This window comes from Marmota marmota, unplaced genomic scaffold (genome assembly GCF_001458135.2).
Source record: "Marmota marmota marmota unplaced genomic scaffold, marMar, whole genome shotgun sequence".
Classification (NCBI taxonomy): Eukaryota; Metazoa; Chordata; class Mammalia; order Rodentia; family Sciuridae; genus Marmota; species Marmota marmota.
The window spans coordinates 3,533,154-3,548,427 of NW_025999863.1; the positions used below are offsets into that span (position 1 = coordinate 3,533,154).

At 58.9% G+C, this 15,274-nt stretch overlaps 1 protein-coding gene across 6 annotated transcripts in view; it reads left to right on the top strand.

Moving 5' to 3' along the window:
* Catsperd (cation channel sperm associated auxiliary subunit delta) overlaps positions 1 to 15,274 on the top strand; it is a 40,122-nt gene that overhangs the window by 12,616 nt on the left and 12,232 nt on the right. For 2 of the 6 annotated variants that reach the window (XM_048812529.1, XM_048812547.1), the window contains exons 8-15: positions 1,831 to 1,914; positions 4,638 to 4,788; positions 5,732 to 5,827; positions 8,361 to 8,443; positions 9,675 to 9,851; positions 11,542 to 11,655; positions 12,819 to 12,911; positions 13,602 to 13,660. In XM_048812529.1, coding sequence (XP_048668486.1) covers positions 1,831 to 1,914; positions 4,638 to 4,788; positions 5,732 to 5,827; positions 8,361 to 8,443; positions 9,675 to 9,851; positions 11,542 to 11,655; positions 12,819 to 12,911; positions 13,602 to 13,660 — 857 coding nt within the window. Of the gene's footprint in view, positions 1 to 1,830; positions 1,915 to 4,637; positions 4,789 to 5,731; positions 5,828 to 7,389; positions 7,451 to 8,360; positions 8,444 to 9,674; positions 9,852 to 11,541; positions 11,656 to 12,818; positions 12,912 to 13,601; positions 13,661 to 15,274 lie in introns of all 6 variants that reach the window. The other 4 variants (XM_048812537.1, XM_048812532.1, XM_048812545.1 and 1 more) reach the window with 4 other exon arrangements.

Here is a 15,274-nt window from a genome sequence, read left to right on the forward strand (position 1 = left end):
GAGGAAGGGCAGGCAGGGAGGGCAGGGAGGGAGGGCAGGGAGGCAGACCTGTCGCCCCTGCGGCAGGCGAGCAGGAGAGGGGAGGGCGACTTCTTCAACCCGAGCCCTGGCAGGAGGATGGAGCCCCTGCCGCCACCTCACAGAGCCCGCTCCTCACCGTCCTTGCCGAGGAGGAAGATTCAACTTGAATCTCAGAGGACACTGGCGGGCGTTCGTGCCCAGTGGTCATCCGACTGGGAAATGGGGTGTTGGCCCTGAGACGAGTCCAGGTGGTGTGCACAGCCGGATGGAGTAGGTCGCGCCCCAAGTCCAGGCTGGTGTCCTGGTAGAGGAGAGGACCTGGGAGGATCCACAGAAGGCCCTGGGACAAGGGGCCGGTTTCTGGTGTCAGAAGCCTGGGGACACAGGATGCAGCTTCTTCCTCGGAGGCTCTGGGGGCTCCTGATTAGCTGGCACCTTGATTTCAGACTCTGAGCATCCGGAACTATGCCAACAGATTTCTGTTGTCTTCATGTCTGCTGTTCTGAATGCGATCTTCTGCCGTGGCAGTCATTGGAAATTAACCCAGGGGCTAAGGCTCAGAGAAGGGCAGTGCCCTTCCTAAGGTCACACAGCATGGCAGAGCAATTCAGAGGACAAGAGCCCCTCAGGCCACCAAGGGTGTGGGAAGTTCTGGTGTGACTCAGAAGGCACACTTGGGGGTGCGTCCAGAGGAGTCTGGCCCGCTGCCGCGCTCCCCAACATCCCAAATCTGTTTTCTCTGCCCTACCAAGAAGCTCCGCAAAACCCAGAACTGAGCTGGCCACACATTTTCATTCAAAATGAGTCCTGGAAGGACCTGGTCACAAGATAAGAATGAACCTTGGGTTTGGTCGCAAACGCGCATCACTGAGGTCCCCGATTATTAACCAAACGGTTTCCCTCTTCCCTCCCCACGCCTCGGTATTGTTTTTCCATGGACTTCTCGACAGGAAGGTACCTCCGCTCAGGGACTATCTGGGCTCAGGGCCACTGAAGCCAGGACAAGAGCCGACCTCTGTTTCTGTTGACAAGTGTACGCGTGGGTCTCCTGACTCTCCTTCACGGTCTGACTGCCCCTCGTCCCCTTCCCCCGAAGCCAACAACGGGCCTCTCCTGCATCCACGCTGGCATGGTGGCCTGTGGGTCACTGAGGGTGACGTCTGGGCTCTGATCCTCCCTCTCTCGTCCCAGACTGTGGCCCTGATGACATTAGCACACATGGCAAGGTGAGCCGTCCTTGCCCTGCGGGAGGAAGGTGGCAGACGTGCTCTGTGGACTCACTTCTGGAGACGGGCCCACCCACCCGTTAGCCAGGGCGGTCACATGCCCCCCAGCCCGGGCAGTGCCCCTGGAGCTGAGCTCTCAGGCTGATCTGCTCCCCGAGATGAGGTTCCGCTGCCACAGAAGAGGGGGCGGTGCAGCTGGTGGGAGGCGCTGCTCCGGAGAGGTCGGCCCAGGAGCTCCAGGGTCCCAGAGGCCTCTCTCCCACACAGGACGGCCCGGACCTTGGTCTCCTGCTCCGGTGGCTGCTGGACGCTTCTCTGGACAGCCAGAAGCTGGGAAGGAGGATCCACCTGGCGTGGAAGCCCAGGCAGCTCCTGGGGCCGGGGCCGCATGGGGTCCTCCAAACACCCACACCAGAGCCGCCTTCCTCCAGGACCTGCTCCTCTGTCACAGACAGGAAGTGGGTCTAGAAAGAGAGGCTTCCATTATAGCTTCTAAGATAATGTGCACTTAAAATGAGAACGAAGCACGCATCGTCACAGCAATGGGTGTGTGCGCTCACGGGGACTGTCTTGTGCTTCACAGGCGGGACTGGCCGGGTCTCTAGGGGGAGTCTTCTACTTCCATTCCTTGTCACAGATCGGGCTGCTGCTCGTGAACAGTGGGAAGGTAGGCGACTTGGCCCTCCTCCCTGCTCTCTCCCCTGCACCCAGCAGTGCTCCCTGGCTCCCGGTGCTGGGCCTGGTGCCTGCCGAGCACCAGGGGTGAAGGGCGAATGTGGCGCCTGTGGCGCTGGAAACTCTTAACGTGGATTCAGAAAGTCGGTGCATGAAACCTGTGGTGGATTCACAGGCGCCATCCCGGGTGAGACTGAGTTGGGACGATGATTCCGCCTGTGCAAAATGAAGCTCAGACTCAGATTTAGTGGGTTAACCCCAGGTTTTGCCAGGCCGTGAAGGGGGTGCGCAGCCCTGGAGTTCGGGGAGAGCCAGTCCCCAGGAGCTGCTGGTAGGGAGATGAAGGAATAAACAGCCCTTGTCCCCATCGGGAGGCTTCCCACAGGGAGCAGGTGGCGAGGGGAGGGGCATCCTCTGAAAGGTCTCCAGGCTTGAGCAGAGGTCTCAAGGTGGCCCATCCCAGAGAGGAGTCGACCAGGAAGCTTGGAACAGCCCCCAGCACCCCGCCCTGTGCTCTGTCTCCTTTGGCGCCATCACATTGCGGTTAGGCGGTGTTTCTCGTCCTCTCTTCCTTGCTCCTGGTCTGCGGGCTCAGACTCCTGTGATCGGGATCAGTGGAGAGGTCAGGAGATGGTGCTGTGGCTCAGTGGTGAGGTGCCCTGGGTTCAGTCCCCAGTACTGAAAATGAAACAGAAAAGAGCAGGAAAGAAGGTGCCCGACCCGATGGCACACTCCTGCGATCCCAGGGACCTGGGAGGCTCAGGCAGGAGGATTGCAAGTTCAAGGCCAGCCTTAGCAACTTCGCGAGACCCTGACTCAAAATGAAGACTGCAAAGGGCTGGGGTGTGGCTCTGGGGTGGAGAGTCCCCAGGTCCAGCCCCCAGTTCTGAAAACCAAAGAACTGTGGTGCCTTCAAGCCAGGCCGCAGGTGTCCAGGGCTTTTCCAGGCCAGACTCCCTGGGGGAGTTGAGCCTCAGAGCTGCTGGGAGGCGCTGAGTCGAGGCCTCGGCCTCCTGGCTGCCCGCGCTCTCATGGGACTGGGTTCCTTCGTCTGAAGACTCTTCTGCGTGCCTGTGCCAGGTCCCCAGTGGGGCAGGAGGCAGAAGCTGGCTGACCCAGGGCTTTCCATTCCCAGCCCTCTACCCTGCCCTTGGCCTCTGGGTCCAGAAGGCCACAGCGCCCTTCTTTGCAGTGCTCCCTACAGGGACATGACCGGGGGCCACTGGGCCAGTCCTCTTGGCTCCCGCCCGTGCGCCCCTGTGGGGAAAGTGCCATGGGTCATGCGTTCCCGTGTGGGAGGGCCCAGCAAACGCAGGCTGAGTCTCGCCTTTTGGCTTGGTGCTTGGTGCTTCCCTGGCTCCTCTGACCACCGTCTGGCAGTGCCAGCCACAGTCCCTCGCGGCACCGTGGGGGTGAGTGAGGGCTGCAGACCCACTCTGTCTCTCAAGCACCCTGCAGGCCCTGGAACGCAGCACTTCTCCTGCCCAGGGCTGGTCTGTGTCCTCCAGCGGCTGGGTGGGGGTGGCAGGCCGGGGTGGGCAGACCCAGAGCAGGGTCGGCAGTCCCCTGGGATCTCTGCGCTGTGCGTCTCCTGGGGGACGGCGTATGTGTCGGTGGGGCCACACAGCAGGATGCTGTGTGTTTGCTTGTTGGGGTGATGGGTGGTGGCAGTGCTGGGGATGTGCTCCGGCCTCATGCTGTGTGGGCGCTGCACCTGGACCACTCCCCTGCCCTTTCCATTTCCATGCTTTCTCTGTTTTGGGGAGCCCCATCCCCAGGCCTTTTCATTTTTAAATTCGAGACAGGGTCTTGCTAAACCACTCAGGGCCTTCCTGAGTTGCTGAGACTGGCCTCAAGCTTGCAGTCCTCCTGTCTCAGCCTCCAGAGTCACTGGGATGACAGGCGTGGTCAGGCTGACATTGTGCAATAGGGACTCTGACCCTGTCCTGGGAACTCTATGACGGGCAGATAGGAAGCGACTTTGGAAACCGCACAGTGGAAGAGCCAGCCCCTCACAGGGATTTTAGGAATAGAAGCTAAATTGCATGTGCCAGCGATTTGGAGGAGAGAGGGACCAGCTAGGGAAACCGTCTGGATGCCAGTCCATGTGGCCCAAACGTGCAGCTTCTCAGGCTGCCCTGCCACGGCAGAGCCTGTGAGCAGGCCGAACACCAGGACAGCCTCGCCCTGTAACACCCCGCCTCGCAGTGACCAGTCCAGTCCTCGAGGCCTCGATGTAGGCATTCGTCCCTTCCCAGGTGGCCTGGTTACCTCCCCGTCTCCCCCGTCTCTGCCTCAAAGGCTGCAGCCTCCCGAGGGCAGAGCGCAAGCCCAGCACAGCAGGGACCACAGGGCCCGCCCAGCAGGCAGGGGGAGGTTCCGGCCCTGGTGTGGTGGGCATGGGCCAGGCCCATCCCTGGGTGGGCGTCCTGGGTGCCCAGGTGTTGCACCGCACACAGGAGCCCCCCAGTCCCCACAGACCCCCAGACGTGGCCCAGTGTTGCCTGGGAGGAAGAGTCTTCCCCGGTGGAGATCCCGGGCCGAGACCTGCTGGCCTTCACGAGGAGGCCGAGGTTGGAGGGACAAGTTCCACTGACCACAGGTGGTGTGTGCGTGTGGTAGGGGGTCAGGGCCTCCTGCGTGCTGCTGGGCACTGCGTGTGCGACCCGCGGCTTGCCCACACGTGGCTTCTGTCCCCGTGACGGGACTCTCTAGGGAGTGTTCGTGTACTCGGAGCAGCCTCTCGACCGGAACCTGGGGCTGGCTTTCAACTACGACACGACCCTGGATGTCTTCCTCTGCCCCGGCCTGAGAGGCTTTCTGATCCTCTGGTCTGAGAAGACCCTCTTGGTTTCCCCCAACTCAGGTGAGCGGGCTGCGCTCTCGGCCTGCAGGATGCGGGGCCCGGACAGGGAGCAGAGCCAGGTCCCCTCGGCAGACCCAGGTGGACGCCACAGGTTCTCGCTCCACTGAAACCCACCCGTCCTCCCCAGTTCCCTGGCCGGCTCTGGAGGGCAGGTGGGCAGGTTCTGAAAGCCCCAGACTCTGCAGGCACAGGGTCCGAACTTCGACCAGGAAACCTCAGATCTTGTCTTGGGGCCACAGTCAGTGATTCCACGAGGTCGGCGGGGCTGTCGCCCATGTTATAGCATCCAGGATGGACGAGGGACCTCCCCAGCAGAGGGACAGTGGGGGTTGGCCAGCACCTGCAGCGCCGTGGTTGTGGCTCAGCCCTCCACCACCAGGGATCCGAGGGGAGGGCCTCTGGATCACTTGGGCTGGGGGCACACAGCCACATCCTGAGGCACAGAGCAGCTGGGGACGTGGGTGTGGCCCCCACCCTGCCAGTGGAAGAAAAGGGCTCAGGCTGGCCATCCATTTTGGAAGCCCACCACAGGAAGAAGGCACTGCTTTGAGGTTTTGTTGGTGCTGGGGGGGAACCTGGGCCTCTGGCATGGTGGACACACACGCAGCTGAAAAGCTCTGTTTCGTCCCTTATTGACACTGTCTCTATTAAAAGGCCTAAGCTGAGTGCAGAGGCCACACCTGTCATTCCAACATCTCAGGAGGCTGAGGCAGAAGGATCAAGGTTCAAGGCCAGCCTCTGTAATTTAGCAAGGCCCTGCCTCAAAATATGAAGGGTGGGGGCCTAGAGCACCGGTGGGCTCGATCCCTGGAACTTCAGAGGAGTAAAACAGAAAAAGAGCAAGGTCACCACTGGAGGGCAGGAGGGTGGTGGCAGGGGTGGCCCTGGTCTCAGCACTGGGGATGCTCACGGGTCCTCATGACTCTCCCCTGTCCCCTCCTAGGTCAGCTCTTCAGAACTGTCCAGGTGCACAAGGGATCCCAGGTTCTGTCCACTTCCATCTCCAAACTCAACATCTCCATCCACAGCATCACTGCCAGTGCGTGCCTGCCCTACCGGTACCTTCTAGAAAGCTCCATGCCCGGCCATTAGCCAGTGACCTGCCTGACGCAGCCCAGCCACAAAGCAGACACACACGGGGAAGACACAGCTTGTGCCTCAGCGACGGCACGGGGTCAGCTGGGCACCATCCTGGGGCTGCCAGAACCAAGAGCCACAGACTGGGCGGCTCTGACCCCCGAAGTCTGTCCCCCGCTCTGCCGCCCAGGGCCTGCTGGGCCGGCCCTCTCTGCAGCCTCCAGGCAGGTCTCCGCTCCCAGCTCCGGTAGCCTTGGCTGAGCCTGTACCTGCAGGTGGCCGTCCTCCCTCTGTCCCTTCTGTCTCTGGATCCAGAGTTCCCCTTTTCACAAGGTCCCTGGTGATATGGGACCAGGGCACCCCCACGACCTCATTTTACCAAGGTCACCTCTGCAAAGACCCTATTTCCAAATGCAGATGTTTCTCAGGTTGTGATGGGGTCCAGCGAGCCGGCCCTAAGCCCGCCCACTGAAGCTGCGGCCACCGTAGCCCCAGAGGCTCCCTGTGCCCCGACCACCCCCCGGGAAAATGGGAAAGATCACGGGTGAAGCCATCGCAGGTCCAGGGCGTCTGCAAAGCCACACTCGGCTCCTGGGTTAGGACCCCAACATCTGTCTCTGAAGACACAGATCACGGGCTGGGGTTGTGCTCAGTGGCAGAGGCTCGCCCAGCAAGCACGAGGCATGGGGTTCGATCCTCGGCCCCACATACGTGTAGAATAAAGATATTGTGTCCACACACACACACACACACACAAAAATATATATATATATATATATATATATATCTATCTCAAGCAACTTGCCCCGACTCCAGCGTCCTTGGGCATGCTGGCTGGGCCACTGCTGTCCTGGGGCTGTCCTGTGCTCCATCTTTGGAGGAACCGGTTCTGTCCAATAAGTGAGATTTGCCAGGACAATTTTCCCCTGAGACAGTTATCAGCTCAGAGACTCTGAGGCAATCAGTGAGAAAATTTACAGGACCACTTGACTTTTTAAGAAAAGCCAGTGCTTCCCGTTTGCTAATTATGCATTGCATCCTATCCTCTGTGTCCATTTATCTGTTTAAAATTAATTTATAATTAGAGAAATTAGTTATATAAGAAATCCAGGGGGACTGGGGGTGTGGCTCAAGCAGTAGCGCGCTCGCCTGGCATGCGTGCGGCCTGGGTTCCATCCTCAGCACCACATACAATCAAAGATGTTGTGTCCGCCGAAAACTAAAAAATAAATATTAAAAAAATTCTCTCTCTCTCTCTCTCTCTCTCTCTCTCTCTCTAAAAAGAAAGAAAGAAAGAAAGAAAGAAAGAAAGAAAGAAAGAAAGAAATCCAGGGCTGGGGTTGGGCTCAGCGGTAGAGTGCCCGCCTAGCATGTGTGAGGCCCTAAGCTGGATCCTCAGCACCACATAAAAAAATAAATAAATAAAATAAAGGTCTATCAACAACTAAAAACATATTTATTTTTTAAAAAACTAACGGTGCATGGTGCTTTTCTTTCTTTTTGTTTTTGTTTATTTTTCCCTAGGACTGGAAAAAATGGAACCCCGGCTTTGCACGTGCTAGACATAGAGCCCCCATCAGCCCTGGTTAGCTGTTACTCAAGATAGGGTTTTGCAAGGTTGCCAAGGCTGGTCTCCAATGTGCCATCCTCCTGCCTTGGTCTCCCAAGGAGCTGGGATTACACCCACACCATCCAATTTCCTTCCTTTTTTTTTTTTTTTAAGAGAGAGAGAGAGAGAGAATTTTAATATTTATTTTTTAGTTTTCGGCGGACACAACATCTTTGTTTGTATGTGGTGCTGAGGATCGAACCCGGGCTGCACGCATGCCAGGCAAGCGTGCTACCGCTTGAGCCACATCCCCAGCCCCTCCTTCCTTTTTTCAATACTTATTTTTTAGGTGTAGATGGACACAACACAATGTCTTTATTTTTATGTGATGCCGAGGATGGAACCCAGGTCCTGCCCATGCTAGGCGAGCGCTCTACCGATGAGCCACAATCCCTGTCCCCAATTTCCTTCCTTTGTAAGGCCAAATAATATTCCATTGTATGGCTGGACCACATTTCCTTCATTTTTTCGTCAATAGACTTTGGGTTGTTCCACATCTTGGGTTTGTAAATCATGCTGCAGCGGATGTGAAAGTAGGGAAAGGCCAGTCGAAGCCTAAGGAGGGCTGTGGCTGGTGGAGAGCGCTTGTCTAGCCTGCAGGAGGCCTGGGTTCCATCCCCAGCACCGCAAAAAAGAAAACAAAAAACCACCCTAGTGAGACACAGCCCACTTATTTGATGGCTGTGATCAGGAAAAAGGACAGAAGGAAAAAGGCAGGAGCCCAGCTTGTGCCTGTCACCTAAAGCCACGTGCGGGCTCCAGAGGTGTCTGTGGGGTGGCTGCCGTGGGTCATCGGGAGGGCGCTCGCTGCAGCACTCAGAGCAAAGCCACGAGGCTTCTTCTGTTCACGGAGAGGCCACCACCCGGGTCTGCCTGTCTGTCCTAGATGAGCACACGCTGGCCGTGCTGACCAAGGAGGATGCTCTGTACTTCGGGAGTCTGGAATTCCTGTCCAACTCCATCATCCAGGTGGGTGACAGTCGAGTGGCCACAGCCCCCTCCCCTCCTCTGCTTGCTCTCGGGTCGGGGAGGCCAGAGGCCAGCTCCTCGGGACTATTAAAATAGCAGCAGCGGGAGGCGAGACCCCGAGCACCTAGGGAGGAGCAGAGCCGGCCCCCTGCGTCTGTGGGTGTGGGAGACGCTGGACTTGGGTTTAAAGTCAGCCGATGCACGTTGATGCACACGTGCGTGTATGGAAAGACACATGTGCAGGGGATGTGTGTGCACCGCGGCTTGTTTATTTATATGTGTGCTGAGCCGCATGCTCCAATGTGTGTATTCAGTGGGCGACAGGCCAGCGTCATTGGCTGTCCATCACCTCGGCCATCCATTTTTCCTTTGTGTCAGAAACACTCAAAATCCTCCTTACTGGACTGTGTGTGTGTGTGTGTGCACGCGCGCATGTGCGTGTGTGTATGTGTGTGTGCGCGCGTGTGTGTGCATGTGCGTGTGTGTGTGCGCGCGCGCGTGTGTGTGTGTGTGTGTGTGTGTGTGTGGTGCTGGGGCGGACCCAGGGCCTTGTGCCTGCTGGGCGAGCCCCCTGCCCACTGAGCCCCAGCCCCTCCCTGCTCGCACTTTTGAACCCTCCTCCCACCCACCTGCACTCCCCGGCCCCTGCCCAGGCTCTGTCCCCTGTCCCCTGTACCCCTGTGAGGTCCCCTTCAGTCCCGGCTGTCACCTTGCCCAGAGTCCTCAGTGAGCCCTGTGGGGAAGTCACTTCTGCTGCCCCATCTGACAGGTGGAGAAGCAGGGTCCACGGCCCGGCCAGCCTGGCCACCAGGCCACAGGGGCGCTGGCGTGGGGCCTCCCAGTGTCTTGCCCGGCAGGCCCTCCCCCACTGCCGTGTTTTCCATGCTCCCCTCTGTCCCCCGCAGGCTTCCCAGAAGTTCCTGGTGGTGACTACAGAGAGTTAATTGGGTTGAAGCACAAATGTGAGGACCATTTCTTTGAGGTCCCCATGGTGGCATCCAGGGCTATGGTGTCCTGGGGACAAATTCTGTAGCTGCCTTTGACTCTCCCAAGAGGCTGGTGCCCTGTGGCCAGGCGAGACTCCTGGCCACCTCCCACAAGGCCCCCCAGGCTGAGAGCCCCAGAGAGCAGCTCCCGTGGGACCCAAGGCTTTGCCTTTCGGGGAGGGGGGCGTCTCTAATTCCGAGCCACAGGATAAAACCGCGTCTTACCTCAGACCTGCCTCCCCTAGCTGGCCGAGGGGTCCGTCTGGTTCCCAGAGGCAGTGCTGATGTTCTCCGGGGTGGGGATGCTGGACATCCTGACGCCGCTTCCCGACGCCGCCTTCCCCACCTTCGACCTGCAGAAGTGCCCGATCAACATCCAGGCCATCCTCATGGGCCCCGGCCTCCAGGTGAAACAGTGCAAGGTGCACGGCCCGACGCCGAGCTGTGGGCCTGGGGAGGGTGCCGGGCTCAGCCCCAGCACTGGGAAAAGATCCAGAGGTGGAGGCCACGGCCAGCAGGCCCGGGAAGTCCCCGAGAGGGTTCCAGGAGGGACGGGAGCACACGTGACGGGCGGGCTTCTGGTCAGCTGAGTCTGCCAGCCCTGCACCCCAAGTCTCCTCAGGAGCACCTCCATGTCCCTGTCGCAGAAAGGAACAGATGTTACTCTCATGTTTTCCTTTCATTCTTTATTTTTTATTTTTGCAGCGCTATCCCTATGTTAAGTTTTTTAAATTAATTTTTTAAAATTAATATTTTTTTAAAAGAGAAAATTTTTTCATATTTATTTTTAGTTTTTGGTGGACACAACATCTTTATTTTATTTGTATGTGGTGCTGAGGATCGAACCCAGCGCCCCGCACATGCCAGGCGGGTGCGCTACCACTTGAGCCACATCCCCAGCCCCCCAAATTAGTATTTTTGATAATATTTTTTGTGGGATCCAGGATTGAACCCAGGGGTGAGCGACACCCCCAGACCTTTTTGTGTTTATTTTAAGGCAGAGCCTCACTAAGTGCTGAGGCTGGCCTTGAAGTTGTGGTCCTCCTGCCTCAGCCTCCTACTTGCTAGCCCGCAGGCCATGTCCTTCCCCAGACCTCCTGCACCTTTCCACTGGGTGAGCAACTGGTCTCCTGACAAAATGATCCTGTCTAAAAGCATGAAGCAGTCCTTCTGGCCACCCAGCGAGGGAACAGAGAGGCTCGGAGGACAACAGTGGTTTATGTTAGAGAGCAGGCGCCACACTGGGCGCTCACATCACCCACCACGTCCCACCAGCGCCATCAAACCCAAGTCCACTGGGTCGCCTGGATCCTGCCATCGAGTTTCCCAGAAACGCCGAGGGCAAAGGAACATGTTCAGCCATCCCAGAGAGCTCTAGGCTCACCCCAACAGCCAGGGTTCCCCAGAGATATTCAGAAAGGGAACTAAAGAAATAAAGGGGACCTGTTGGTGGCAGGCGTATTAGCTGGCTTTCCGTTACCATAATGAAATACTAGAGGCAGGTTATGTTTTGGAAAAAAAAAAAGAACTGGTTTATTTTTTTGGCTTCTGGTTTGGAGGTTGGACTCCAAGTGTAGCTTGGATTCTGGGAAGGGCCTCCCTAGCTGCATCAGATGGTGGCAGAGGTGTGTGGTCTCCATTTCTGTCCTGATAAAGCCACCAGGCCTCCGGTCATGGGGCTCCATCCTAGTGACCTGTCCCATCTAGTCACTTCCCAGAGGCCCCACCTCTGTGCCTCGTGGGATCAGGCTTCCACCTCCTCAATACCATCGGCATTGAACTTTGGGGATTAAGCTCTGCCTGATTTCCGGGAGACAAATCATATTTGGATCATAGCAGACAGAGACCTCAAAGAGATGACCATGTCCAGCAGAGCCAGGAGGCGCAGGAACGCACATCCAGGCAGCAGCACGCTGGAGATGCACAGGAAGCGGCTGGGGGGCGGGGAGGGTTCCCGGGGCTGGCAGGGAGGACAGCGGCACAAGTGGAAGTCCAGGTGACCCGCCCAGCCAGACCTGGGCTCCATCCCCAGGGCCCCTGCGTCAATTACCACTCACCGCCCCTTCTTTTTGGAAGTAGGGTCTGACCCTTTCATCCTGTCTTCCTGACCAGATAGAACTTCTGGAAAGCAGATTAGAATCTGAGATGTACACCATTGACATGAACAGCAAACTGAACTTGTCCTTCACATTGATACCCCGGCTGGGCATGTCCCCCATTCCACTGGTGAGTGAGTCTCTGATGCCCCTGATGGTCAGCGCTAGGCCACTGCCTTGGCAGCGCCCAGGCTGTGCCCAGACTCTGGACGCTCCTGGCGTCACCCAGGGAGAGAGGCCTCTTCAGGTGACTGTGAGACCCTCTACAGGTGACTCCACAGCCAGCCTCTGTGCTGAGTTTGTGGCTGACCAGGCCCTTCCCCACCCTTCACCGAGCAGCCCCAGGCGAGTCCCACCCAGGGGAGGTGCTGGGCAAGGCAGGAGGGTTCCAGGACCCACGCCCAGGCCCTGCACCTGGACCTGGATGCAGGACATCAAGCTGAGGGTGGGGACCGAGTGCCTGAGGTGGCGGGAAGGTAGTGGGCCGCCTGCAGGACCCCTCTTAGCTCTGTGCGGGCTCTTCGGCTGGATCCAGGCATCCAGCATCTGAGGGATGAACGGAGAAGAGCGCGAGCTGGGAATTTTCCCTGTAGTTGGGATCTTCAGAAGTCAGCGAGCTCTGAGCAGTGAGGGGAGTGCCACGCTTTGCTTTCAGGCGTCCTCTGTGACCTAGGGAGGACTAGCCGGGGATGGACCTCTGCCTCAGGGGAGTGAAATCGGGGTGTTAGGACATGGGGGGAGGGGCTGTGGAAGCTTGTGGACGTCAAGCTTACGTCAAAGAGTTTGTTCAGCTTCGCAGCAACCCGGCCACCAGTCCAGTGGTCAAGGCGGTCTCCTGGCCTTAGTCTGTCAAGGACGCCCCTCCCCAGAGTTCTTCTTTTTTTTCTTTTGGAGACAAGGTCTCACTAAGTCGCGCAGGCTGGCCTCAAGCTTGTGATCCTCCTGGCTCAGCCTCCCGAGTAAGCTGGGATGGCAGACGAGGCTGCCTCTTTGAGATGGCAGGCGCATGACCCCTCCCAACCCAGGCCTGGGACCAGGGCTGCCTCTGCTCTCCCCAGGGGTCCCTCCCCCCACCTCCTCTACAGGAAAGGCCTGGGTCGCCCAGCTGCAGCCACCTGCAGAGTGGCACTGAGGTCCAGCAGAGGGTGGGTGGACGAGGGCACGTGGCAGGGCATGGGACCAGCAGCCGCAGTTCAGGGCGAGGCTGGTCTTCACCTGAGGAGGACGGGTCCCCTGCGCTTGCCTGCTCGGCCTGCTGGCTCTAACAGCCGCCCCCACCGTCTCGCTCCCCAGGTGATGGTGAGTAACCCCTACTCCCTGGGGCTGCAGGCCTCCATCTACGAGGAGGCTGACAACACCTTCGACGGCAACATCGTGTACAAACTGGTAAGTCCCAGCAGTCAGGCTGGGGACCTTGGGCCTTCATGGAGGGGACCTCCCTCCTGCTTCCCTTGCTTGCACATACAGAGGGTGAAGCATCGGGGAATTGGGTGGATGCACCCCTGCCCCTTGTTGGCAGGGGACAGGCAGCTGTCACCCACACGTGACCTCATCAGAACCTCACATGGGAGCCTGGCAGGACAGCCTGGCAGGGAGCCTGGCCAGCCCAGGCAGGGCGCGAGCCCTGGGCAAGGTGGGTCAACTGAGGCATCAGGATTGGGCCACACCAGGGAGGGACTCAGCCCAGCAGTCTGGGACCCGTTGTGCGTGTGCACCCATCAGGCCTCGTGGTCACCCCCTGCAGTGTGGACTGGACCCAGCGCTAGGGAAGCACAGGGCAGTTTGCACGGGGCCTGCCAGTGTGACTGGCTGCAGGGAAGTCCGGTCCAGCCGGCCCCATCACACCTAGGTGACTGGGACGTGGCTGCTCCAGGGACAGACACCGCCAGGGAGTGGGTGCTCTCAGTTCGGGCAGCACCCTGGAGCTTCCAGGAGCCGGGCCCCCAAGGGCAGCCTGGCCAGGGGGCTGCGGGGCTCTGGGGTCCTCCCAGAACCCCCTCTCCTCAGCTCTCCTCCTTCTGATCGGGGGACATCCGGGAGCCCTGCTCCAGGTGGGGCCTTTTCCTTGGTTCCTAGGACATTGACCTCAAGCAGCAGCACCACTGGGGCAGGGCCTCCCCCAACTTCACCTCCAGGTATGTGGCCGTCTGGAAGAGGAGGGGCTCCTGCTGGCTGCCGGGGTTCCCTGGGAGATAGATAAGGCTGAGCTGGACCCCAGCTCAGGACACCAGGATGAGAACAATTGGAAACGCTTTGCAAAGTAAACAGAATTAGCACACGCGGGGGCCGCCGTCCTGCTGAGGGTTCTCCCCAAAGAAGGGAGAGCAGGTCTCAAAAGGACGTGTGTGGCCAGCGTGGGCAGCCGCAACTCCCCGAGCCCAGGTCCGCGCTCAGAAAGTGGGAAACACGGAGCGCAGCAGTGGTGCTTGGTGACATGAGCCGGGCACAGAGGGCATGCAGCGGGGTCCACTCCCGGGTCCACCACGCGCAGGGCAGCGTGGGGAGCAGGCCGGGGGGCGGGGCCGCGGCCCAGGCACCGAGTCCGGCCAGGGTGGGGACGGGGGTGGCCGCGCCCCTGAGCTGCGACCGCAGACGCGGCTGGTGTGTCCAGCCTTGAGCTATCTGGATTTTACCCCCGTGAAAAACGAATAACTAAATATTAAATGAGAACGTCACAAAGAAGGGCCGGGGGCGGGGCCGAGCAACAGAAAGGAGGGGCCAAATAAAGGACCCTCAGAATTCCTGAGCTGCAGGGCGAGTAGGGAGCCTCAGGGATGCCAGTTATAGAGGTTCACAAATTCATTCATCCATTAAACATTTACATCTCAGGAAATGTGCACCCCAGGCACTTCTACCCTTAGGGGACCTGAATGACAGGGAGATGAAGGCATAGTTACCAGGGAGCCCGGTGAATAATAAGAAAGAGTCACGAGCAGGAGCCCGTACACCCTGGAGCTTATTGGATAGAAGGGAAGGGTATAAAGATGCAGATGCGGCGGCTGTTCAGAGACGGATTTGACAGGAACACCCCGCAGTCCCGATTGAGGGTCCCACAGGGGGCGCAGAAGCTGGTGGCAGAGCCGCGAGTCCGGGCTGGCTCAGCGGTGACACGCTGACGTCAGGGGTGGTTTTAACAAGTGATGGCCCTGCCGGGTGTCTGCGACCATGGTGGACTGCCCAGGGCTGGGCGACTGCAAAGAGCAGACGACTCCTCCTGGTTCTGGAGGCCGGAAGCCCCAGGCCAGGGTGCTGGTGTCTGGTGATGACCTTCTCACTGTGTCACCCCACGGTGGGAGGGGGCAGGCTAGAGAGCCCGAGCCCCAGCCAGTGACGGGGCAGGCTCACGGTGGTTCCCAGTCCCTGCGCAAGCGGACCCCCCTCCCCCGGAAGCAGTCACTCATCCTGCTGAGCTAGTGGCTTCTCCTCGGCCCCCACCTGGCAAAAGTGTTGCCTTGGGGACTAGGTTTCCAACACCTGAGCGTTGGGGGCACATTCAATCCACAGCAGCTAGGCGACAACCAACAAAACTGACACAGGAAGAGGTGGAAACTTGAGAGAAATTAGGCCTCCACCTGAGAAGAGGTTCTCAGCATTTAGGGATGGGTGGATGGGTGGGTGGATGGTGGATGGGTGCATGGGTGGGTGGGTGGGTAGATGGTGGATGGATGGATCGGTGAGTGATGGGTGGGTGGGTGGGTGAGTAGGTGATGAATTAGGTGGATGGGTGGGTGGGAGGATGGATGAGTGGA